This window comes from Muntiacus reevesi, chromosome 5 (genome assembly GCF_963930625.1).
Source record: "Muntiacus reevesi chromosome 5, mMunRee1.1, whole genome shotgun sequence".
Lineage (NCBI taxonomy): Eukaryota > Metazoa > Chordata > Mammalia > Artiodactyla > Cervidae > Muntiacus > Muntiacus reevesi.
In genome coordinates this window covers 27,480,638-27,505,974 of record NC_089253.1, presented here as the reverse complement: position 1 = coordinate 27,505,974, position 25,337 = coordinate 27,480,638, and the positions used below count along the sequence as shown (strand labels likewise).

General features: G+C 39.8%; 1 protein-coding gene across 8 annotated transcripts in view; it reads right to left on the bottom strand.

Moving 5' to 3' along the window:
- The window catches only part of CCDC15 (coiled-coil domain containing 15), a 58,708-nt gene extending 36,951 nt beyond the window's left edge, over positions 1-21,757 (bottom strand). For 2 of the 8 annotated variants that reach the window (XM_065937325.1, XM_065937323.1), the window contains exons 1-12: positions 21,476-21,730; positions 20,919-21,107; positions 18,515-18,664; positions 17,774-17,965; positions 12,933-13,046; positions 10,112-10,234; positions 8,168-8,284; positions 7,384-7,908; positions 6,339-6,458; positions 3,794-3,868; positions 3,370-3,492; positions 2,771-2,893 (exon numbers count right to left, since the gene is read on the bottom strand). In XM_065937325.1, coding sequence (XP_065793397.1) covers positions 2,771-2,893; positions 3,370-3,492; positions 3,794-3,868; positions 6,339-6,458; positions 7,384-7,908; positions 8,168-8,284; positions 10,112-10,234; positions 12,933-13,046; positions 17,774-17,965; positions 18,515-18,664; positions 20,919-21,098 — 1,842 coding nt within the window. In that variant the 5' untranslated portion in view covers positions 21,099-21,107; positions 21,476-21,730. Of the gene's footprint in view, positions 1-2,770; positions 2,894-3,369; positions 3,493-3,751; positions 3,869-6,338; positions 6,459-7,383; positions 7,909-8,167; positions 8,285-10,111; positions 10,235-12,932; positions 13,047-17,773; positions 17,966-18,514; positions 18,665-20,918; positions 21,108-21,475 lie in introns of all 8 variants that reach the window. The other 6 variants (XM_065937324.1, XM_065937327.1, XM_065937328.1 and 3 more) reach the window with 6 other exon arrangements.
- Positions 21,758-25,337: the final 3,580 nt, after the last annotated feature.

Below are 25,337 nucleotides of genomic sequence, written 5' to 3'. Positions count from 1 at the left end.
AAAAGTAAGAAAGGACTTCCCCAGTGGTCCAGTGGTTAAGAATCCACCTGCCAATGCAGGAGACACAGGTTGGTTCCTGGTCCAGGAAGATTCCACATGCTGTGGAGCAGCTAAGCCCGTGCGTCTCAACCACTGAAGCTCATGCCCCTAGAGCCTGTGCACCACCACAAGAGAAGCCACCACGATGAGAAGCCAGCACTCCACAGCTCCAGAGAGCCTGCGTGCAGCAACGAAGACCCAGTGCAGCCAAGTATAGGAAAAAACATTTTTTTAAAGTAGGAAAAATTGGACTTCCAGCACTGGTCAACGAGTAAGCCCATTCTGAGCCTCTAGCTCTCTCTCACTGATTCTATGTAAAAATTGTAGGAAATGTGGCTCTAAGTATCTGGAGAATATATGGGTGGGGTATCCTGAAGAGGGGTGAGTTTGGAATGCTACTCAATACTCAAAAAGAATCTAAAAAAGAATGCAGGTATGTATATGCATGACTGAGTCACTTTGCTGTGACACCTGAAACTAATAAAACATTGTAAATCAACTATAATCTAATAAAAATTAATTAAAAAAAAAAGAAGAGTGAGTTAGAAAAGTGGATTCCTTAACTCTGTGTATGAAATGGCACACACCCCAGAATCACCCCTGAGCTGTGCTGCCTGGGATGGACTTAATGGAGTATAAAGAAGGCTTTGAGAACTGAACTAACATTGGAGCTGCTGTTCACAGATGAGAGAGAACTTGGAGCCTGAACTTAACCAAGTCAACTGCCTGCTAGAACAAAAAAAGGAACGTTCTTCAGAGGATTTTAACAAAAGTCAGTCTCACATTATAATGTTCAAAACTGGACCCAGAAGAAAAACATGGAGAGCGAATCCAGAAGATGGATCCAAAGACAACTCCAGGACGGGACCTTCCTGGTGGCGCGGTGGTTACGACTCCCCACTCCCAGTGCAGGGGCCTGGGTTTGATACCCGGTCAGGGAACTAAGATCTTGTGTACCACCCAGTCAAAAAAATTAAAAAAAAAAGACAATTCTTCCTCTGAGACTAGTAGGAACAGGTAAGAATGACAAAAGAGTAAATGGTCAAGGGAGTTATTGAATTATGGCCTCTTTTTTTAATGAAAATCAGAAAGTAGAGGGGTGCAGAAAGAACTTTATGGAATATTTAAGGTTTGGAGTTATCAGTGTGGGCCATGTGTGAGGGAACTAACAAGTGGCAACTAGGAAAAACACTAAGCTGCACTGGGGATCCAGTAAAATCCTATGTATGAATGTGTATAAATCTATACCATTAAAGAGGTTTTGTTTTTTTTTTTACAATAAACCTGGATTATTCAGGAGTCTGAAAGATGAAAGGACTGATCTAGGATTTTCAGGGCTGGTGTGACAGAAGGACAAGAAGAAGAGGTTCTGACTATTAAAGTGGCACCCTGAATCAAGCAATCAGGCTTAGGTACCCCTCTTCTTGCTCAGTTAATGGCCTATCCATTCTCTGCCACTAATTATGTTGCTTCATAATTATCACTTATTTGCCAGTCTCTCTTCTTCAGACCGTCTGAAATTTGAGTGCTAAGTCCTATTCACAGCTATATCTTTAATATTTAATACTTAAACAATGGCTAACATCAAACTGGTGCTCAATACACGTTTGATTGGCTGACTGATTCTTTCTAAACAAACTTAGCAAGAGGCAAGCAGGTACTAGGCACCAAGCTAAAGGCTGTCCACACTCCAATAAACAAAACAGGTGCACTCTCTCTCTTCATAAAGCTTACAGACTACTGGAAAACATGGACGTAAGTAATTACCAACTGTCTTGTGTATGGAGAAGGAAACAGAATGTCAGGACAGAGGAAAAACACAAAAGGGGAGGAGGCCTAATCTTGATAAGGTGATCAGAGAAGTTGAAGCTGAAACCTAAAAGATGAGAAGGGACCAGCTTCGCAAAGAAAAAAAGAGAAGCCTCTCAAAAAGAGGAAAAAAATATGCAAAGGACCGGAAGTAGAAAGGGCTTGCAGAAGACAGAAATGGCGATGCAGAATAAAACACAACAGCCTTCCCTTAGGCCAACTTTAAACCCAAACCAAAAATAACAAAGAAGCTGCAGCTTAGTCTGAAAAGCTCAGCCCAAGTCCTTCTTTCTGCCTTTCTTCCTCCTTTTCTTTCTGCTCTCTAAAAGGACCAAGGGAAAATTTCTCTTTCTCTCTTTCATACATTCTAACAATGCTGGTTGCCTGAAGGCTCTGTTTCTAAAATAACAAAAAACCATGAGTTAAAAATTATGCAGACAGTGTAAAATTCTGATGGAAATAAACTAGACTTCAGCCATAGGGAAATCTGAGTAGGCCAGAGTACCGTGACATTTTCTTGGAAAACATAACCCTAACAAGTTCCAGCCTAAATGTCTTAGTGATCCTGCCTTATGCTCTATAAGGTTCCTGATGGGGATCTAGTCCTGGCTGTTGGGTGCAAGATCCTCCTGACCCGGACCCTTCAGAAACCACTTACTTCTTCCCTTCTCATAAAAGAAGAGACACTAAAAAACACCTTTTATAAGAGAATACACATGTAAAAAACACAATTTTCCCAATAGGAAACAAGTGTTTCTGACAAGACCCTAGCCTTCAGGGAGTAATCGTAGGTCAGGACAGGTTTCACACACCATGAAATAAACCAAGAACCTGCTTTTTGCTCAGCCTTACTGTTCCCAGCTCAGTAGGTACCTATGACCCTATCTAAATTCCACTGCTCACACTCAACAGTCTGCTCTACCTGTCTTCTGCTGGAAGCCTCTCTCTGCTGCTTGGGTGAAAGATGCTGATGGCCATCCAGAAGCAAATCTTCCTGCCATCTTTCAGCTGTTCCAGCAGATGGTTGCTGTATGGAGCATAAGCTCTGAAAGATACAAAGCGTTCACCAAACTGCATAAGTAGTGACATGATGTTGGTGAAAATACTTTAGGCTGCAGGGATAGCCCTGATGTAATCTAAACCTGTCAGAAGAATCTGATGCATTAAAGCATGAAAGCAGGCACTACACTTCTTGCCACTACTGTAGATCTTAACTGTATCTGCGAAGCAATCCTAAGTTTCTCTATTGGTAAAACAAGGATAATAATAGCATCGATCTCCCAGGGTTATTTTGAGAGTTTAATGAGACAACGGATACAAAGTTCTAGAACCATTGTGGCTATGGTAAATGTTTAATGAATTTAAGCTGTTATTCATAGTGATACTAATAACATTACTAATACTATTAATAAGAGATAACACTATCATCACTGCTTGCTAGCAGTGCAGCTCTGGCAAGCCCATATCAAACTCTCACTAATTGACTTTCTGCTGCTTACTCTTTACTATACTAAGCTCTACCTGCTCTCTGGCAGAGACTGGATCCTGGATGTCATGAATGACACATTCACAGTGCTCCAGAAATAGCTCCTTTCTCCATTTCTCATCTGTCACATTATGCGAGGCCTGCCCGTAGTTCCTGTGCTAAAAGAAAAGAAACCTTGAACAACTGTCCAAGAAGTAGCATCAGGCCAGGGCCCTAGCAAAAGCTTCAGTGAAGAGGCCAGAACCAGTCTCAACAGGGCAGAACAGCCACAGAACAAGAGGACATTATACCTTTGCCCGTTGTTACTGACCTTAACACTAAACCCCTGAAGCAGTTACGACTTTGCCCTGCCAATGTGGAATTCAAACCTAAGGAATCTACTATCACTTACTCCCCACTATATTCTGTTCTACTTACTCGCTTGGAAAAGCTAGGTCTTGAACATGGGGTGAGACATACCAACCACACTCCAGAAGCAATTCCTCTTCCAAGCTCCCATTTCTTAAAACATGAGGGTTGCTTAACACACTTGCTCTAATGGAACAACAAAATACAAAACTAATTGAGCAAAAATAATAGGTTAGTAGTGCACACTTCACTGACAACCCAAAATAATGATACTAGGGGAGGATAATTTAACAGGTGTGTGCATGTGTGTATTTAATATAAAATTTCCAAACATACATCAAAGTAGAAAAAAAAATAGTATAAGGAATCCAAAGATACCCATCACCCAGTGTCAGCAATTAGCAATATCATGTTTTTTCATATATCTTTTCTCGCACATTTTTCCTAGAGTATTTGAAAGCAAATCCTAGATTATTCTGGGGTTTTTTTTCTTTTTTTGCATGGGATAACTCTTTATTCAACAACACATTTAGAATAAGATAAGGCAACAATAAAATATCTTTATAAAGTTGCCAACATTTTCTCAGGTAAAGCCAGGAAACAAGCTTAAGGACGCCTACTCAATGTCCCCGATAATTCCATGCACAAACACTAGAAGTGGTGCAGTCTGGGAAGTTTTGAGTGGCAAACAGCTTGTTTTGTTCATTATCATAATTGGTCTGCAAACTGGATGTCTGGCTTTGGTGTACTGCTTCAGCTGCCCAAGAGTAGAATTCCCTCAATGTACAGAAGACTAAATGTCCAAACCCAAATTTACTGAAGGACTTGAGTTTACCAAGAACTATTTACCGACAACCAATCAATATTATATAAGTAAAATCCATCTCTTATTTGGCCCAAATGACAGACATATGCTTTGTCACCTGGACTTTCTTTAGATCTGACACAGTTTGAAATAACTGATGACATCATACTCTTAGCCTAATGCCAGAAGCTTTAATTCTATGCAGCCTACACACAAGCTAGCTTGACAAGCTCTAGCCCAAATCTCAGTTCAGTCGCTCAGTCATGTCTGACTCTTTGTGACCCCATGGACTGCAGCACGCCAGGTCTCCCTGTCCATCACCAACTCCCTGAGTTTACTCAAACTCATGACCATTGAGTCAGTGATGCCATCCAACCATCTCATCCTCTGTCATCCCCTTCTCCTCCTGCCTTCAATCTTTCCCAGCATCAGGGTCTTTTCCAATGAGTCAGTTCTTTGCATCAGGTGGCCAAAGTATTGGAGTTTCAGCTTCAGCAGCAGTCCTTCCAATGAATATTCAGGACTGACTTCCCTTAGGATGGACTGGTTGGATCTCCTTGCAGTCCAATGGACTCTCAAGACTTTTCTCCAACACCACAGTTCAAAAGCATCAATTCTTCGGCACTCAGCTTTCTTTATAGTCCAACTCTCACATCCATACATGACTACTGGAAAAACCATAGCTTTGACTAGATGGAACTTTGATGGTAAAGTAATATATCTGCTCTTTAATATGCTGTCTAGGTTGGTCATAACTTTTCTTCCAAGGAGCAAGCGTCTTTTAATTTCATGGCTACAGTCACCATCTGCAGTTACTTTTTTAGAAAGCAGACAGTGTTCCCACTGTCTTCTGCTCTATCTGCTCTCCAGGGGGAGGGGGGTGGTCTTACATTTTAGGTTTAATACACTGATGACAACCCAGTGTCAATTCATCTTTCTTCTCGCATTAGAGATGACAGTTGCTTCAGAAATACATTTAAAAGAAACAACAAAAACAGAAAGCGTATCATCTAACCGGGGCAACATGCTAACTTTAACACTCTGGGCTTCAGTGAGAATGCCAAGAAAATGGTACCACATGAGGGTATTCTGATACATTTTAGTTTGAACAAGGATGTTAAACTTTTAACCCAACTCTATAGAACTTAATTTTTAATCCCCAAACATTCACAGAACAGTCTGACAACCCCCTCAAAATTTAAGTAATTTAGAATCCGCTAATTCCCCTACATTGTTCATGTAAGAGCAGTATACCTGTGGGAACAATGCCTCACCAAAAGTTATAGCATAATCTTAATAAATTAAAATAGTCTGATTCCACAATAAGAATACAAGTGTGATTTATCAGCCTTCTGAATGACAGAACTGCTTTGAGTGATACAGTCCACTAAACAAGGGTCTGATTCTATATTTCACATTACCAGTTGTTGGAAATGTGTAAAATCCAGTTGCTTTATTTTCTATCTATCTCTCTTTTTTTTTTTTTTGCAGGGTGGGGAGGAGGGGCACACCTCAGAGCATGTGTGATCTTAGCTCCCCAATCAAGGACTGAACTGCACCCCCTGCAGAGGAAGTGCAGAGTCTTAACCACTGGAAGAGTGTTGTCACTCAGTCGTGTCCAACTCTGTGACCTCATGGACTGTAGCCCGCCAGGCTCCTCTGTCCATGGGTTTCTCCAGGCAAGAATACTGGAGTGGGTTGCTACTTCCTCCGCCAGGGGATCTTCCCAACCCAGGCATAGAACCCAGATCTCTCGCATTGCAGGCCGACTCTTTACGGTCTGAGCCACAATGGAAGCCCACTGGGCCGCCAGGGAAGTCCCTCGTCTATATCTTTTTGATTGAGCTCTACCTGATCTCTGATGGAGGTCTGGTCCTGAAGTTTAGCAGGCAGATACTGATAACTTGCCAGAGAAAAGTCTTTTCTCTTCTCACTCATCATATCACAATATGTCTCCTTGAAGCATACCTTCTAAAAGACAAAAAAAGCATAAACTGTCAATTGTTCAATGGGAGTAACATGATAGAAATAATAGTCCAGGCTTTACTAGGAGCCTTACAGTAATTTTTTCAATTTCAGATAATGTGAAACAATATGGAATAAAACACAAAACCGCACTTCTTGAAATCTATCTGAGAACAATCTTGGAAAGCTCCAAACTAAGCCCAAACAATGCATTTCCTCATGTTCTCTCCTTTTTCTGCTCTACCTTGCCACTGATGAAGGCCTCACCTTCATGCCTGTGTAAACGATCCTGACAGATATCCACAGGAAACACCTCTCCCCGACTCCTACCTATCAACACTGATACTGCTGGCTTCAAATCTGCTTTCCAAAAAAGAACAGATATAAAATAGCAATTGTTCAGTTAAGAAACACAAGGTAATCAATAATACTTTAGGTTGCAGTGAGAATTCAGAAGTTAACTGAGGCCATCATCTTAGAGAATAAGTTAACGCACTATACTATACGCCACATAGCCTAGCCACAGCCCTGAGTAATTTACTTCCTGTTGATCCCTTTCTTTTCCTCTTCATCTAATCAATCTTTGCTGGAGGCTGGCCTTGGGACCTGGGTTAAAAATACTGTTGGACACTTGTGGTCTACTCTTTTTTCCCATCTTTCAGCTCTCAAAACAGATGATAGCTGTGAGAAATACTTTACCTAATGAAGAAAGTTTTTCTAAAAAGCAAATTGTCCAGACAGGGGTAATATGTTGCTGCTAAGAATTTTAACACTTAATAAGAATGCTGGACATGTGAGATATCAATCAGGCAAGTTACTTTTTCCCCCAACTACGACTCTCTAAATCAGCTGCAATAATTCTTGCAAATCCCACTACAAGCCTTAACATGCTTATTTCTTTTTGTTGTATCTTCTTTCCACTTTATTTTACCTGATCGCTGGGTAGAAAATCCTGGTCCTGACATTTGTGTTGAACATTATGGTCTTTGGGGAGAACACGCTGGTCTCTGGGTAAAACACACTGGTCTTTGGGTAGAAAATCTTGGTCTTTGGGTAGAAAATCCTGGTCCTGACATTTGGGTAGAACATTCTGGTCTTTGGGGAGAATATGCTGATCTGTGTGTAGAAAAGTCTGATTTCGGAGTGGAAAATCTTGTACTTCCAAGGTAATATCCCCATCTTCTAGTCCAATAGTCTGGTCTTTCAGCATAACACTCTTAGTTTTTGTCTTAACGGCCTGGGCTTTGGGCTCAACAGTGTGGCCTTCCAGATCAATATGCTGGGTACTGAGCCTCGGCTCACAGCGCTGGGCTTCCCACTCAACATCGAGGACACTTGTCAAATCCCCCTGGGCTTCTGGAAGATAATCCTGGGCTTCCGGCAAAACGTCCTGATGTAACTGCTTTACTTCTTCCTCTTCCATCACATCAAATAGTGGGGTTTTGAACTGTACTTTCTAAAAGTGAACAGAAACATTGAATATAGAATGCTAAGTGGCAGCAACACTCAGGTTTTCTGTGAGATTCCTAAAATAATCTTAAAAGGATATGGTAGTCAAACAAACTACTAAGATAAAATGCAAAATTATAGTCTTTGCTCAACTCAACAGAACCTGAATCTACAAGACCAAACCAGGCACAAGAATACTAACAGCTCAAGTCCAAATCATAATTACTTTCATTTCTATTATACCATCTCCTTTCCCTCTGCTTTACCTGAACTCTGCTGAAAGGTATATCTTTGTCTTCAGAAAAGAGATCCTCCTGGTCCCCCCAAGACAAATGCTTTTTCCCTTTCTTATCTATCATAACCGATGAAGATTCCTCAGGTTCCTAAAGGACATACAAACAAAAATGGAAAAACAAATAAACAAACAAATTTATCTATTACAGGTAGAAACAAGAATGCATGTAAAAGAATCAAGTTAGAATTCTTCCTCACACTATATATAAAAAATAACTCCAAATGGATTATAAGAGCTAAAATTATAAAATTCTTAGAAGAACACGTAGAATTAAGCAATGGTTTAATAGATACTACACCACAGCACAAGCAGCAAAAGAAAGAGATAAATTAGACTACACCAAAACTAAAAATTTTGTGCTAAAAAATGACAGCATTAAGAAAGTGAAATGAATATTTACATTGATGATAATGTTGATGGAATTTTATTGCTACATTGATGGAATGTCAGTCTTGTAAATATGGTTTTGGAAACAGAAATTTTTTATTGTTTTAAAAATATTTGTATTTTTGTAATTTTCTTTTGATGAATTGGTGGAGAGTCGTTTGAGGGCCTTTAAACTGCTTACAAAAAGGTGGGATTTTTGTATAGTGGATAAAATGAGTAATTGAAAATGTGTCCATAGAAATCAAAGGTAAGTGGGGTCTTTGTGAGTTGAGGAGTAGTTTTAATGTAGAAAGATATATTTACAAATGAGTCCAAAATTTCAAAAGAATTGGAGAAAAAAATCTATTATGAGAATAAAGCAGTGACATGGTTAATTTGGAACTTTTGTTCTTACACCAATGAAGGAAGGTACCCCAAGAAAGAGGCTTCTCGCACATATACACACACAAAAAATGAAATAACAACCCAGAAAATGGGAGAAAATACTTGCAAATCATGCAACTTTAGGGATTTGCATTCAGAATATATAAAGAATTCTTGTTACTATTTATTCGCTAAGTAGAGTCCGGCTCTTTCTGCAACCCTCTGGACTGTAGCCCGCTAGGCTCCTCTGTCCATGGGATTTCCCAGGCAAGAAGACTAGAGTGGGTTGCCATTTCCTTCTCCAGGGGATCTTCCCAACTCAGAGATCATTTGTGATGTGGACACACTGGAAGCCTCATATACTGCTAATGGAAAACAGCTTGACAGTTCCTCAAAATATTAGGCACAGAGTCACCATGTGACCCAGAAACTCCATAACTAGAGAAATGAATGTTCACACAAATACATGTAACTGCTAATAGCACAATTATGCATAAAAGCTAAGTGGAAACAATCAAATGTCTATTAACTGATGAATGGATATACCAAGTATAATATACTGATGTACTGATATATGCTACAAGGTGGATGAACTCTGAATACATTAAGCAAAGTAAAAGAAGTCAATCGCAAAAGCCCCATTTTATATCATTCCATTTATATGACACACACATTTACATGAAATGCCCAGAATAAGCAAATCTACAGAGACAGAAAGTAGTTTAGTGGTTGTTTAGTACTGGGGACAGAAACAGGAAGGGACTAGGGAGTGACAGTTAGTGGGTACAGTGTTTCTTTTAGGGACAGTGAGAATCTTCTGAATTAGACTGTGGTGATGGTTGCACCATCCCCCTCCAGTACTCTTGCCTGTAAAATCCCACGGACAGAGAAGCCTGTCAGGTTACACTCCATGGGATCACAAAGAGTCAGACATGACTGAGTGACTTCACATGATGGTTGCACAATTCTGTGAATATATCAAAAACCTCTGAAGGGTACATTTTAAAGTGAGTGAATTGTGTGGTATGTGAATTATAGCTCAATAAAACCGTTAGAAAAAAAATTATTGGATATTATAATTCCAATACTTAAGTCCATCCTTAATTATGTATGGTTAGTTCCAACAGGGTGTCTTTTTTCCCCTCTACTCTTTATGTTTACCTACCTGATCATCCATAAATTTCTGGTAATCTGCAGGAGTTAAAAGGCCTTGATGGACCTCCAAGGGCACTTCTCCTCTTATGCCTATATTTATCCTGGTAAATGATGGCTTCCTACAAAGTGCTTTCTGCAAAAAAGAAAAATTAATACAAATACAAACCGTTATGAGCAATATGCTCATAACACTAAGTTGAATTTTTGTGAAATATCTGATACAATCTTAGCAGGTAACAGTAATCTAATACAGAATAGAGAGTTCTATTTCAAGTATACAAACAAATCATTTACATAACAAACGTTAGGAGTGAAATAAGATGGTAGAATATTTTAACTTACTTTATAATTTGCCCCATCCTAGCCAGTAACAACTTCAGAAGGCTTATAATTTTGTCTTGATGATCTAACAGTGGGCAAACAAACCTATTTTCTACATGTATCTCTAAATCTAGTACAACATTAACAACCAGACAGATTCTAATATCAGTAAAAATAAGTCTAACAAGCAAATGAAACCAGAGCTCAACTGGGCTATAGGTGGTTCTCCTTTCTGACTGGCAGATTCCTCCTGCTCACAATTGAGTGGGTAGAAAACTGTTCAGATTTAAAACAAAGACTACATACTCGATAAGAAAAATTTCACTGTCAATTATATGGCATAGATTTGTTTGTGATACTTTACCTGAAATAGCACATGCATTCTTTAAAGCAAGCAGCTAGCCCAGAGTCATCATCATTATCATAATGAACTACACTTAAATGGCACCTTTGACGTATAAAATTGGTTTATACAAGGATTTTATGTCAGACTTAACCTCCTCCCTTCTACTGGATAATTATTTCAGTCAGACCTAGGAACAGTACTCTTCCTGGAAAAACACCAATTGAAAGGTTTGAATATGTTCTGCACAATATAAAGTTATCAGTCTCTAGGATCTGGTCATCCTTCTTTTTCTGGTTTAAATATACTGGGTCCAACCATCTCCTTTTAGCAGTACCGGAAAGTCAGTCTCATGGACCCAAACTTCAGTACTGCCAAATCTGTGGAAGAGGTATGAAAATTGTCAAGAAACCAAGTCAAGAATTTAGTTACAAAAGAAACTCTGTCTTGAGTCACAACAATGCAATCCTAGAGGTAACCACACTTAATGCATCTAAGATGGAATGCAATATTAGGCACACCCATGCCTACTTGCTTTTTATATTTAAATATGTGTCAGTCACTTAGCCATGTCCAACTGTTTGTGACACATGGACTGTGGCCCGCCAGACTCCTCTGTCCATGGGATTCTCCAGGCGAGAATACTGGAGTGGGTTGCCACTTCCATCTTGAGGGGATCATCCTGACCCAGGGATCAAACCTGGTCTCTTGCATTGCAGGCAGATTCTTTACCATCTGAGCTACAGGGAAGTCCATATTTAAATATATGTTTCTTAATTATCACTATAGAGGAAGTATTCTACTAACTACAAACATAGAGGCGTGTCTTTGATGGTTGCTGGTTGCGCTGAGATACTTAAGGAAAAAATACAAAAATAAAATATAAACATACATGTAATCTAGGAAAATGTAAACAAAAAAAATACCAATTAAGTATTAGGTATTAGGAAAATAATTAGGTATTATTAGGTATTAGGAAAAACAGAGAGAACTAAACAAGAGACAGCTGATAAAGGTACCAAAAAAAGTAAAAAAAAAGACTGATTAATGATCCATTTCGTTGATGCTACCTATCAAAACTTGAAACTATTGCCAAAATTAAGTAAACACAGGGAAATATATGGGTTTAGGATCCAAATTTGTGAACATGGAAATAGGGAGACACCAAAACAATTTAACTTTATAAGCATAACTTTAAATATTCTTTTAAATCTAACTTAATATTTAGGTTCCAATTCGATCTAACTTTATTCTATAGCTTTTCTCACTGCAATCACAGTCTTTATTTTCACTGTGGTAAAATATATACCAGGAAAAATATATACCAGGGACATCCAGAAAGTTATTCTATATTTTGAAACAAAAGAATTTCTTTCTGGACTTCCCTGGTGGACTAGTGGTTAAGATTCCATGATTCTACTGCAGAAGGCACAAGTTCAATTCCTGGTCAGGGAAGTTCCTCATGCTGTTTGGTATGGCAACAACAACAAAAAAAATCCAAAAAACTAAGAGAATTTCTTTCTTTTTAAAAAATGCCATTGACCTCTTCCTTCCTGATTAAAATTTAAAATATATACATTATGGAAAATTTCTATGATTTAAAAAAAAAAAGAAAAAAAAATCATTTGTAATAAGACTACCCAGAAATAATCAGCATGAACCTCTTGGTCCATTTCTTTTCAGGCCTTTGTCTATGCATATAGCATTCTCTCCCCATCTCAATATTTTGCTTTACACTTATCATTGGAAATAATATTCTGTATTTATGTGCTTGTTTAAGAATATGCTTCCTTACTAGCACAGGAGCTCCTTGAGGGATCTTGTCACCAGTGTTAAGTTCTGCTTCTAGAACAATGCCTGGCAACTACAGGTAGTTCATAAATATTTACTGAATGAATGTTTTAAATTGAGCTTATACTGTATCTAACTTTATATCCTACCTTTTCCACTTACCTTTATATCACAAACACTTTCCCTAGGCTTCAAATATCCTTTGAAAGCATGATATTTTTGATAACAGCTATATATGGATATATCATATTTGTAGACTACTCCCTACTATTGGAAAATTAAGGTCATTTCCAATTATTTTTTAGTTCTAAACAATGCTGAGATATAAATTAATCTTTATCCTATTTTTAACCTGTATTTTTAGAACTTAAATTACCTCCTGGGTGGGAAAGCTTTTCTTTATATCATCTGGAAACTCTGGTGCATCTTTTTGATTCACAGTTATAAATGATGCCAGCCGATGACGTGCTTGTTTCATGCTTTGACTAAGCTGCCAAGGAAAAGGGAAAAAAAGAAAACAAAAACAGGCTAAAGTCTTAATATCAAATTCACTAAGTGTTCCAACAGGAAAACAGGCCCCTATTATTAAAAAATGCCAGACCTGAGACCAGAGGATTACCTGCAAAGAAGACTTTCTGATGTGCTGATAAGCTTTTACAACACTGTTTTTATTATTCTAAGAGACTGCATTTCATAACTTGATTTAAGTGCTGTTACTCAAATCATTTTTTAATAATGTATGCTTTATATTAAGTAAGTAAACAAAAATATTAGAACCTAAAGATCTGAATTTGGAAATGATTCAGCAGATATATTCTTTATCTTCTACCTATCTTCTTAATAAAGAGTTATTTCTTCAACTGGTCCTTGCATGCCTGATCACTTTTCTCACTCCTAGTCCCCTAAAATTGTTTTTTCTTATTTACATGGGTTACTTCTTCACCTGTAACATTTGAAGACTGTACTTACTTGTCTTTTCTCAAATGTCACTTCTTCCAGGAAGCCTTCCTACATTAATTTAGAATACAAATTCAAACATCTCAACAGAATCAATTTGTTTCAAGTACTCTAGACAACAATTAGTAATAAATATTAATATTAAACATGTTAATTGTGTGTTTATTCCTTATTTCTACCTAGCAATTTCAGTAAGCACCTACTTTGATTTCTTTTTCAGGGAAGCACTGCCTATTTCACACTTCCCATATCTGCACAGAATGTTCCTTTAAGGAAAATCCAGGAAAGTGTATCCCTATACTATTCAGTGAAATTATGGCAAAGCCAGGACCAATTTCAACCCATCCAGTGAAAGTTTAATGACATCATTTCTCCCTTAAAGGGAAATAATGATTATGGTTTATAGATATAAATAACAAATATTTTATGATATTTACTAATAGTGACTAGAGATGAAAATTCTCTTGTTACCAGTCCAGTTTCCTTACAGCATATTACCTCTGTTTTGACCTTGCTTCTAAGAAGGTCTATACCTCTAGCCAGAGAAACCAGCTTGAAACATTATACTTTATTCTATTAAAAGGAGGACTTTTAATTTAGTTAGAGTAGAGTAGCTAAATTTAGTTAGTAGAGTAGCTAAAGGGGTCAAGATAGAGTTAATCACAATGCAAAAAGACACAGTATATTTGCAGTTGAAGTTACAAAAAAATACAGAGCCATGAACATGCCTACTTTAACTCATTGTCAGGTATGGCAGACATAACTGCACTGTATAATGAGACCAAAGATGCAAAATACTTGGTGTGACAGATTTAAAATAGGAGTTACTTATGTATTCTTCATTTTCCATCAAGTCCAACCTCTATTAGAATCGCAGATCGATTTCAGTCCTTTAAGCAGGATATTTCAACTGGTCCAGCAATTGGACTATACCTAACATTCAGTTTCTCTGTCATTAAATCAACCCAAAAGCCCTTTCAATGACCTGCTATGAGGATGTAGTATGCTGAACAACAGTCACCCAAAGAGATCAAGAGGCTTCCCAGGTGGCGTCAATTGTAAAGAACCCAACTGCTAATGCAGGATGTACGAGAGATGTGGGTTTGATTCCTGGATCAGGAAGACCCCCTGGAGAAGAGTGTTGCAACCCACCCAGTATTTTTGTCTGGAGAATCCCACGGACAGAGGAGCCCGGCAGGCTATAGTCCATGGTGTCCCAAACAGTTGGACACAACTGAAGCGACTTAGCACGCACACAAAGGTATCAGGTCTTAATTCCTTAGACTTGCAATTGTTACTTTTTAAAGAGAAAGGGCCTTTGCACATGTGATTAAGTTGAGGATCTTGAGATGATCTTGGATTATCTAGACCAACACTAAAAGCCATCACAAGTGGTTTTTACAAAACATATTATATATGAGGAAAACCAGACGTACAGAAAAGGTGATGTGAAGATGGAGCCAGAGATTGGTTTGATGTGGCCACAAGCAAAGGAATGCCAGCAGACACCAAAAGCTTGAAGAGTCAAAGAACAAATTTCCCTAGAATCCATGGAAGGAGCATATCCCTGCAGACACCTTGATTTTGGCTCAGTGAAACTGAATTTGGACTTCTGGTCTCCACAACTGTGAGAGAAAAAGTTTTTGTCACTTAAGCCACTAAGTTTGTGGGCTTACAAATCCCCCTATTTGTTAAATGTTCATTCATTAAATGTTCATTTAACAAATTATGTAAAATGAACAGGCATACAAAGAGGCTAAAGGAGTTTTAGGTATGCCAAAGTTGTGATGAGAATACCAGTTTGTAGTAGAAAAGTGAGTAAAGAAGAGAGAACACATGTAGAGACAGGCTGACCAACTGTCGCAGTTTGACTGGAACTGTTCCAAAGGAGTTACTGCTTTGGACACTGTCTCACTGTCTAGTTCTTAGTGACATCTAGTGGATAGAAAGTGCAACAGAAACAGTAAGATTAAAAAAAAAAGTTGAGCTACTATTGTCACAGATTGCATAAGCAAAAGTTTATAGGCTTAGAGTAGTTTAAGTCACTGAATATTCCTCAGTAGCTCATCTTCTTTTAAGAAAAAAACACGGTCGGGACTTCCCTGGTGGTCTAACGGTTAGGACTCCTTGCTTCTACAGCAAGCAGCATGGATTTGATCCCTGGTCGGGGAACAAGAAGATCCCACAAGCCCCAAGGCCCAGCCCAAAAAGAAAAAAAAAAAAAAAAACAGGGTATAAAAACCTTTATATTCTAGACTTTTTACTGTTCCTATCTTAAAATTCTTTTGAATTTACCAATTCAACTCAGTTTACCAGTTCAAAATATACAGCTCAATTCCACCTCCTCCAAGAATTCTTCCCCAACTATTTCTTTAGAATTAAAACATTTTTGAATGTCCACTGCACAAATTTATCACCAAATACAGCAAATATTTCCATATTTTAACCAACAGATTAGGAGTCTGTTAGCTTTGTATCTCTACTTGGAAATGTAAACCCATGAAAGGTCCTATTTCACATATCATTAGTAACCCTACAATGCTTAACAAACGCTGTATATTCAAATATCTGTGGACTGATGTGTCCTATTTAAGTATTATACAGATGAAGTACAATCCTCACTACAATGGGATTTATAGCTACAAGCACCATGAAAGCAAGGGCTGTGTCTGTCTCGGTCAATGTCTTATCCTTTGTACTTTATGCAGTGCCTGGCTCAATAAATACTGGCTCGGTAAATTGTTCATAATATTTAAAAGAAAATAAAAAATGACCACTACAAGCCAAACAATAACAAGAAAAAGTCATAGTCTGGGAAAGAGAAAAAAATCTTTTTTAAAAGTATCTCAACACAACATGTACTTATAATAAAGCTTTCTCTATTTATCCTAACAGCACAAAAAGATTTGCTCCATATTTATGACCAAGCATGCTAGCACCACACAACTTTTATTTTCACATAATCATAATTTTCCACATTTTTTTTCCTCCTCTTACTAACCCTTTGGATTACATTTTAAAAGGATAAGATAGGAGAAGGAAATGTCAACCCACTCCAGTATTCTTGCCTGGAGAAGTCCATGTACAGAGGAGTCTGGCGGGCTGAGGTCTATGGGGTTACATGACTGAGCACACACGCCATGAGGAAGGTGGAGGGAGATGGGTTGGTAGCAATAAACTGGTAGAACTAAATAAAATAAAATAAAATAAAATGATAAGATGAAGGATTATTCCCACAACCAAGTTGAAGAACGTGATCAACTGAACAAAAGCCAAGGTACACTAATTAGGGTGGGGGTGCTGATTAGATGGCATCAAGTGACTTGAGTGGATGGAGCTATTCATGGTGGTTAATTTTTAAATATTAGGTATACAAAGTGAATCAATGAAAAGTTATATTAAAAACTTGTGAGTACGTCAATTTAGAGTTTACTTATTATTACTTGACGTACGGACCAATTTATTGTGATAATCAGACTGAGGGACAAAAAAAAGAAACAAAAACAATCATTGAAAGTCCCATCTATGTACTGAACCTCTGTGCAATAGAGGTTAGGAATCATTTCTGTCCATATGCTACAAACTGAGTCACTTACCCATAACAACTTAAGTATAATTGGAAAATCTACATTCTTTGACTTAAAGTTCTTTCTCATAAGTTTTGAACTCTAATACTTTGGTATCATAAGTGTCCAATCAATAAATAAAAATTTTTGTTGCCGTGGTTCAGTCACTAAGTCATGTCCAACTCTTTGCAACCCCATGGACTACAGCACACAGGCTTCCCTGTCCTTCACAATCTCCTGGAGTTTGTTCAGACTCATGTCCATTGACTCGGTGATGCTATCCAACCATCTCATCCTCTATCTCCCCCTTCTTTTCCTGCCCTCAACCTTTCCCAGCCATGAGGGTCTTTTCCAATGAGTTGGCTCTTCACATCAAGTGGCCAAAGTAGTGGAGCTTCAGCTTCAGCATCAGTCCTTCCACTAATTCAGGGTTGATTTCCTTTAGGATTGTCTGATTTGATCCCCTTGCTGTCTGACAGACTCTCATATAATTTTAAATATAAATTTAAAATGTATATTAAAAATAAACATCATCCCATTAATCTTCACTTTATAAAGGTAAAAAAAGGGGGGAGGTGATAAAAGTTGAAGTTGATGTAACACCTCCTAATCTCTACATCATAGGCCAGGTATGTCATATATCTAAAAAAAAGAAAAAAAACCAGAGACATAAATAAAATGAATATGTACTTACAGCCTGGGCTTGTTGTTGGAACAGTTCATTCTGATTCTCTCTGTCTTCTCTTCCACCCTCAAGCATCTGGGGAGGAGGCAATCTGGCACTTCCAATAGCAGCATTCAAATTGCTTGGAAAAACGCTCGTTCTTTTAGGAGTTAAGTGTGCAAGATCTGAAGAGTGCATGGCTATAGAGCCTTCTTTCTCTGCCTACACGAAGGAAGAACGAGTGAGATTCCTCTAGTGAGACTGATTCCCCCCAGCCCAGTATAACCAACTGATATCTACAAGCAGCTCAAAAGTCTTAAAATCGGGGTTGGGGAGAGGGATGAGAAATTTTAGTTGACAAGGAAACTAACATCTACCAGGCACCTACTAGGTGCTAATAATCTATATGATCTAATTCTCAAAACAACACTATGAGACAAGTACTAAGTCCCACTTCACAGATAAAGAAACCACAGCTGAGAGAGTTTAAGCACTTCACCCAAGGTCACATAGCTAATGGGGAGCAACGCCAGAATTCAAACCCCAACCCAAACTCTGACATTATTTATAACTATTTGGTGAAAGCAAGAGGTCATCAGAACAACACAGGAAAACAGAAATAAGTTTCTCTGCCTACAAATCTACTGTCCTCACTAGTTAATGAAACAAAGCCTGGGATCAAGAAAGGTGATTCTGTTGTTTCCTAATTGCAGTTCCCAAAACAAACACATGTTCCATCCAATCTTTACTCAGGCTCACTTTTGAACTTACAGCTTCATAAGACCTCTGAAGTTGTTGCTTTTTTCTCAGCCGAATTTGCTGATTTACTCGGCTTTTGACTTGTCTCTGAAAACGCTTCAGAGCTTCTTGTTTCTTTCTTAGCTGCTCCTTCAGTTCCTCTTCAATTATATATGCTGAAGTCTTTAAAGACGAAAGATAGAAAATACATTTAATGTCCCACTAGTTTTGCCTACTGTAAACACAAAGTGGTCAAGATACAATCCCAAAAAAATAATTCAGTTCTATAATCCAAAATTCCCTGCACAGTGAAGAAGTCACAGTAGTTCAGAGCTGATAATCTAAACATATCTGTGCTGTGCTTAGTTGCTATGTCATGTCCGACTCTTTGCGACCCCATGGACTATAGCCCACCAGGGTCCTTTGTCCATGGGTATTCTTCAGGCAAGAGCACTGGAGTGGGTTGCCACGCCCTCCTCCAGGGGATCTTCCCAACCCAGGGATTGAACCCAGGTCTCCTGCATTGCAGGCAGATTCTTTACCATCTGACCCACCAAGGGAAGCTCAAGTACCAAGAGTATCAAGAACTTAAACCAAATCACAAACTAAAGCTTAGAACCTGTGAGCACAAAAATCAAATCTTAATTTTTCATGGACTGAGAACTAAAAGTATCTTCATTAATTCTTAATGAACCAATTCAAACCTATCTTGTGTTTCAGTTTCTAAAGTGAGTAAAATAGTCCACATATATCAGATTGTTCGACTTCCCTGGTGGCTCAGATGGTAAAGAATCTGCCTGCAAGGCAGGAGACCTGGGTTTGATCCCTGGATCGGGAAGATTCCCCGAAGAAGGGAGTGGCTACCCACTCCAACATTCTTGCCTGGAGAATTCCATGGACAGAGGAGCCTGGTGGGCTAATAGTTCATGGGGTTGCAAAGAATCTGGCATGACTGAGAAACTAATATTAACACATCAGATGGCTCACCACTCACCCACCATGTGCTATTATAAAATGAGAATTCTGCTGCATTTTTAACCAAGCATGCCCTTCCTTTCATCTCCACCTAGAAAAGGCTTACTCAGTCTCCAAGAACATCCAATACCCCTCTGTTACCTCTCATTCTTGGAAAAGGAAATGGCAACCCACTCCAGTATTCTTGCCTGGAAAACCCCATGAAAAGAGGAGACTGGCAGGCTACAGTCCATGGGGTCCCAAGAGTCGGACACAACTTAGTGACTACACCACCACCACCACCACCCACCACCTCTCATTCTTACTAACATTGAGTACAATAATTCTTAACTCCCTATTAGATTATGACTCCTTTGAGGGCAGGAAATGTATTTCATTCTCCTTTGTTTCCCCTACTATAAGGGAGCCTAGAATACAAAAGTACTCAATATTTATATAAAGCTTAATTCCAAAACAATCTGGAACGTTTTATTACATTTGAGTCCTTGATCATTGTTCACTTTCTCTAAGTGTTCTGAATGGCAAAGAATGAAAATAATAGTAGTCACCATGATTAAAGATCTATTAGCATAAGCACTTTAACTTCTATCACTGAATCCTCAAAATTAGCTCTAATACTAGGTATTCTTATCTCTTACATGAAAGATGAGGAAACAGACTCAGAAACATTCATCTTTAGTAGCAGCCAAAGATCCTACAGCTGGCAAGTAGCAACGCTAGAACATTCTCTGACTCCAACACTTATGCCCTATACTGTATTGCTTTTCTCTGGACTATGTCTCTCTTCCATAAGGAATCGCCAAATTAAATAAACCCATCATACCTCCTGTCTATCCCTTCTTCTAACACAGTGATACTAAATTCTAATTCTGAGGGGAGCCTCAAATTATTTCACAGTCTTTAAATTCTCAAAATCAAGTGAATTTAAATTCCAATTAAAATTATGAGTTCCAAGAAATCTGTCCCATAAACTATTCTAGAACATATGTACCAGAGAGTAGAACGTACAAGTATCAGTGAATAATTAGGTAACACAATTCCAAAGGAGAGTTATATATATCAAGTCTGGACAAGTGACTCAAGTTAACTCAAGACCAGACAAACTGAAGCCACTCGCGCCTCCTTCCTTAACTCCCATTGTCTGTCTGCCCTCTTTTGCCCTCACCTTGAGATTACCAAACATTTTCCTGAAGTGCATGACTGGTTCCAAATTGTGGCTCTCAAGTGTAAACCAAAGATAAGAGTGTATCACATTTTAGAAACAACTAAACATCTTTGTATGATAATTTAATTAACAACTACGTATTTGTTCAATAACCCTAAAGCAAAAACGGAACTATTTATGACGGAATATAAACAGCATCCTCAGACTGCTTATGCGAGCACAAGGAATTAGGGAAATCTAATAAAAAGAAAGGTGGGAGAAGAAACCCCACCACATTGGCATCAAACTGACACTCACAGCTGCCGGGACTTCTGAACTATCTGGCGGGGCAGGCTCCACCCAGGCCCCAACGGGTACTACAGCCTGGTTCCTCTCAGCCAGCACTGCCAACACGTCCTTGCTCTTCAAGGGGTTTAAAGCCAGGGGCAACTTTGTGGTATTTCGAGGCTTCTTGAGGGGGGCCATACTTCTTGGCATCTATGACTCCTGGTTAGGAGAAAGGAAAAGTTCAAAATCTTCAAACGACCGCCTTAAAAAACTCAATTCCCTAACATCTGTGCCACAAACTCCTGAAAAGGAGTGAAGTCTCGCAGGAGGCAGTAGTCTGACAAAGATTCTGGCGAAGGAAGGAAGGGGGTAAAGAAAGGAAGAGGGACGATACAAAGAAAGTGTTATAAAGGAAGGAAATGTTTCAGGATCGCCCTCGAAAAGCAACACGGAGGAGCGCGGGGAAAAAAATAAGAATCTGACTGAGACAAGGAAACGGTGCCATTGGGGGCACAGCGACAAGGGAAAGGGAGGAATGAGCGTAGCAGCGGGAGGGCGACGGGACTAGGAGGGTGCGGGGTGGGAACCTGGGTCTGAAGCCGAAAGTTCAAAGAATTGGTATCCGGTTATGGGGGCAGCGCTGAACGCCGGGGAGTCCCGGACCAGAGAAAAGCCTGTTTCTCAGGCCTCGGGGTCACACTCTGGCTGAGACTGCACCGGCCTAGTAGTATCGATCGCAGCTGGCCACAACTCAAGCTAACATGGATACTAAGGTAACTATCGCCAGTAAACCGCCGCTTTGGAGAAACCCGCGTCGCGCTGCCCCACCCCGCCCTTCGGCGCCCTCGTATCCGCCTCTACCGGGCTCGCGTCATCTTCTGGGGACTGGAAAAGCGTGAGGGGCGGAGTTAGCGCTCCAGATGTGCGTCACCTCCGCTTCGTATCGCTGAGGGGGTGGGACTTGTGAATGCTAGTGGAATGGGTGCGGCCTGGGTGGCTTCACCCGGCGGCTGGGAAACCGACCAGCAGAAATGTGGGTCTGCCGGCGGTGCCTCGAATATCCCAGGTCCGGGGATGTCCGGCATCTTCAGGCAGAGGAATACGTTGGGCTGAGAAGCAGGTTGACTGAGCGGGTTGTTGTTAAGTCGTGTCTGACTCTTTTGCGATCCCATGGACTGTGGCCCGTTAGGCTCATCTGTCCGTGGGATTTCCTAGGCAAGAGTACTGGAGTGGGTTGACATTTCCTTCTCCAGGGGATCTTCCCGACAGGGGGGATCGGACCGGGTGTCCTCCTTAGCAGGCGGCTTCTTTACCACTGAGCCATTAAAGAAGCCCATAACTGAGCGGTTCAGGGGCCTAATTGAAGGAAGCACAGGAAAAGGATGGGAGAAGGCGGGCCTGGCAGGGCTTCCTTCAGGAACGAACTAAGCCAGCAGCTCAGACCATAAAGAATCTGCCTGTAGTCGGGAAGAATCCCTGGGTCGGAAAGATTCCCTGGAGAAGGAAATGGCACCCACTCCAGTATTCTTGCCTGGAAAACCCCATGGACAAAGGAGCCTGGCAGCCTACAGTCCTTGGGATCCCAAAGAGTTGGACAGGACTCAGCAACTAACACTTGTCAAGCCAGTTGTAAATCATGCTGATCCTTTGTACACCTCCCTACATTAGTAGTGCTATTTCATACATGTTCTTATACATAAATATGGTCTCCCTGTCTGCGCCAAGCTTTAGTATAACCCAGGGACACTTCATTAGCCCTGTGAGATACCCATTCGTTCATTCATGTAACTTAGAATTGAGAGATTTTTATATACCAGTGCTGTGAAATGTATAGCAGTGAACAAAACAGATAAATATCCCTTGTTCGTGGGAGTGACAATGAGAAATAACAAAATAGACTCATGAATAAGTAAACAAATGTGTCTGGGTGATGAGCATTATAGATTAAAAGCTGAGGATGAGGATAAAAGTGTGTCGGAGGGTAGGGGAGATGAAATTTTAGATAGGATGACCAGAGAAGGCTTCACTGAGGTAATTTTGAGCAAAGACTCCAATGCAAATTTCCATGGAATAATGAAACACTCTAATTTTCACTGGAGAGCTTTCTAAAAGTTCAGGCAAAGTGAACTGCAAGTATAATCACTCCAGAGTGGGTGCCTGCCTGGCTGAGAACCTGAGCCCTGGGGCTTCCTCACATTAAACAGACTGGGAAGAAGAGGGGAATGCAAAGAGATTGGAAGGATCAGCCTGTAAGCCTAGGAAGAAAACCAGGAGTGTGTAATACCTTGAAGAAAATGTTTTATTGAAGAGGAATTTAACCTGTGTTAAATTCTGATAGGTCAAATAAGATGATGACTGAAATTAACTGTTGGATTGAACGATATGGAGGTCATAGATAACTTTTATAAAAACAGTGTTTTGGGAGTAGTTTGAGATCAAAAGGCTTCTGGGTAGGCCTAGAGAGGGAGGAAGAATTGGAGACAGTCATTTTAGACAACTCTTAAAATGAGTTGAATTGTAAAGTGACATAGAGAAAATGTGTATCTGAAAGAGATAGATCATAGGATTCTTTAATATTGCAGTCCATGTGTTCTGTTGATGCTAACTATCCAGTAAACAAAAGAAAACTGACAATGCAGGAGAGAGATGGAGGAATTTTTGTATCTGTGTCCTTAAGTGGGTAAGTGGGAACAGGATGTAATGAACAAGAAGGAATGGGATCTAGTGAACAGTTAGAGGAATTGGCCTTAGATAGCAGGAGAGAGAGTTCATTATAACAGTAGCACTGAAGTCGAATATATACTGGTAATTGGCTAATATGGCAGTGGGAGTTGTGGAAGTTCTTTTCTGATTGCTCTGTTTTCTCCATAAAATAGTATTTCTGTTAGCCTACAGGGTGACTCTAATGATCCCCACCTCCTGGGATTCACACCCTGTGTAGTCCCCTTTCACACTGTACACACTGTGTAGAATTGTTCTGTGTGACCAATAGTATGTGACATGTCACTAGAAATTAGGTTATAAAAAAATGCTGTGTTTCTCTCTCTCCACCATGTACTCTCATTCTCTCCATCTCTCACTCTTGCTGTGATTCTCACTCTTTCCCAACACTTGCTCTGGGGGAAGCCATTTATGTCATGGGAAGTCATATAAGAAGGACCACATGGCAGTGAACTGAAGGCTCTTGCCAACAGCCTGGTGAATGATCTTGGAAGTGGATCCTCCAGCCCCAGTCAAGTCTTTAGAGAGCGTAGTCTTGGCCAACAACTTGACTGCAATCTCATAAGAGACCCTGAGCCAGACTATCCAGCCAGAAACTTTGTGAGATAATATTTGTTCTTTCAACATGCTAGATTCTGAGGTAACTGGTTACACAGAAAGACATAACAATTACAAATAGAAAGCAAATTCATCAGTGAATAAAATAGAAAAAAAGAGATGCTGGATGTTTGAAAAAGGTATACAATAGTTATCCAGAAGAGTAGAAGTATGAACTAGAAACATGTACAGTTGCCAGATGGCCTTAAGGACCCATGTGAGGTTCCTGATTATGAATTTAAAGTGAGACTAGTCAGCATGTTTGAGGGTTTTCCTTCAGTTGCATGGTTACAGGCATAATCATAGGTGGGGGTTTTAATTTTAACCAGGGTTGAGTTTTTACCAAACTATTACTTACAAGCAAGAAAGGCACAAGAGAGTTAAAGATGAGTGCAAGGGAGTAATTAAATGACTGGCCATGGTATTGAAACTTCCCTAGTGGCTCAGATGTTAAACAAACTGCTTGCAATGCAGGAGACCTGGGTTCGATCCCTGGGTAGGGCAGATTCCCTGAAGGAGGGCAGGGCAACACGCTCCACTATTCTTGCCTGAGAATCCCCATGGACAGAGGAGCCTAGAAGGCTACAGTCTGTGGGATCGCAAAGAGTCGGACATGACAGAGTGATTAAAAATCATCTTACCTACTTGTCACCCTTTCTCATATTTGTTTTGTGTGCTCAGTCGCTTAGTCATGTCCGACTCTTTGCGATCCCATTGGCTGTAGCTGTCAGGCTCCTCTGACCATGGAATTCTCCAGGCAAGAATACTGGATTGTCATTCCCTTCTCCAGGGGAATTTCCCAATCCAGGGATCGAACTCAGGTCACTTGCATTGCAGGCAGATTCTTTATCATATGAGCCACGAGGGAAGTTACTAAGTAGATACGGGACCTGATAAAGTTGGCAGGATCAAGACCTTGTAGTGTCCAGTGGTGGGGCTAAGGTTTGTTAGAGCGAGATGCACTGAAAAAATAAAAGCTGGTTGAGGGACTTCCCTGGTGGTCCAATGGCTATGATTCCCAGCTCCCAATGTAGGGAGCCCAGGTTCCATCCCTAGTCAGGGAACTAGGTCCCACATGCAACAGCTAAGAGTTCGTGGGTCTCAACTAAAGATCTCACATGCCACAACAGA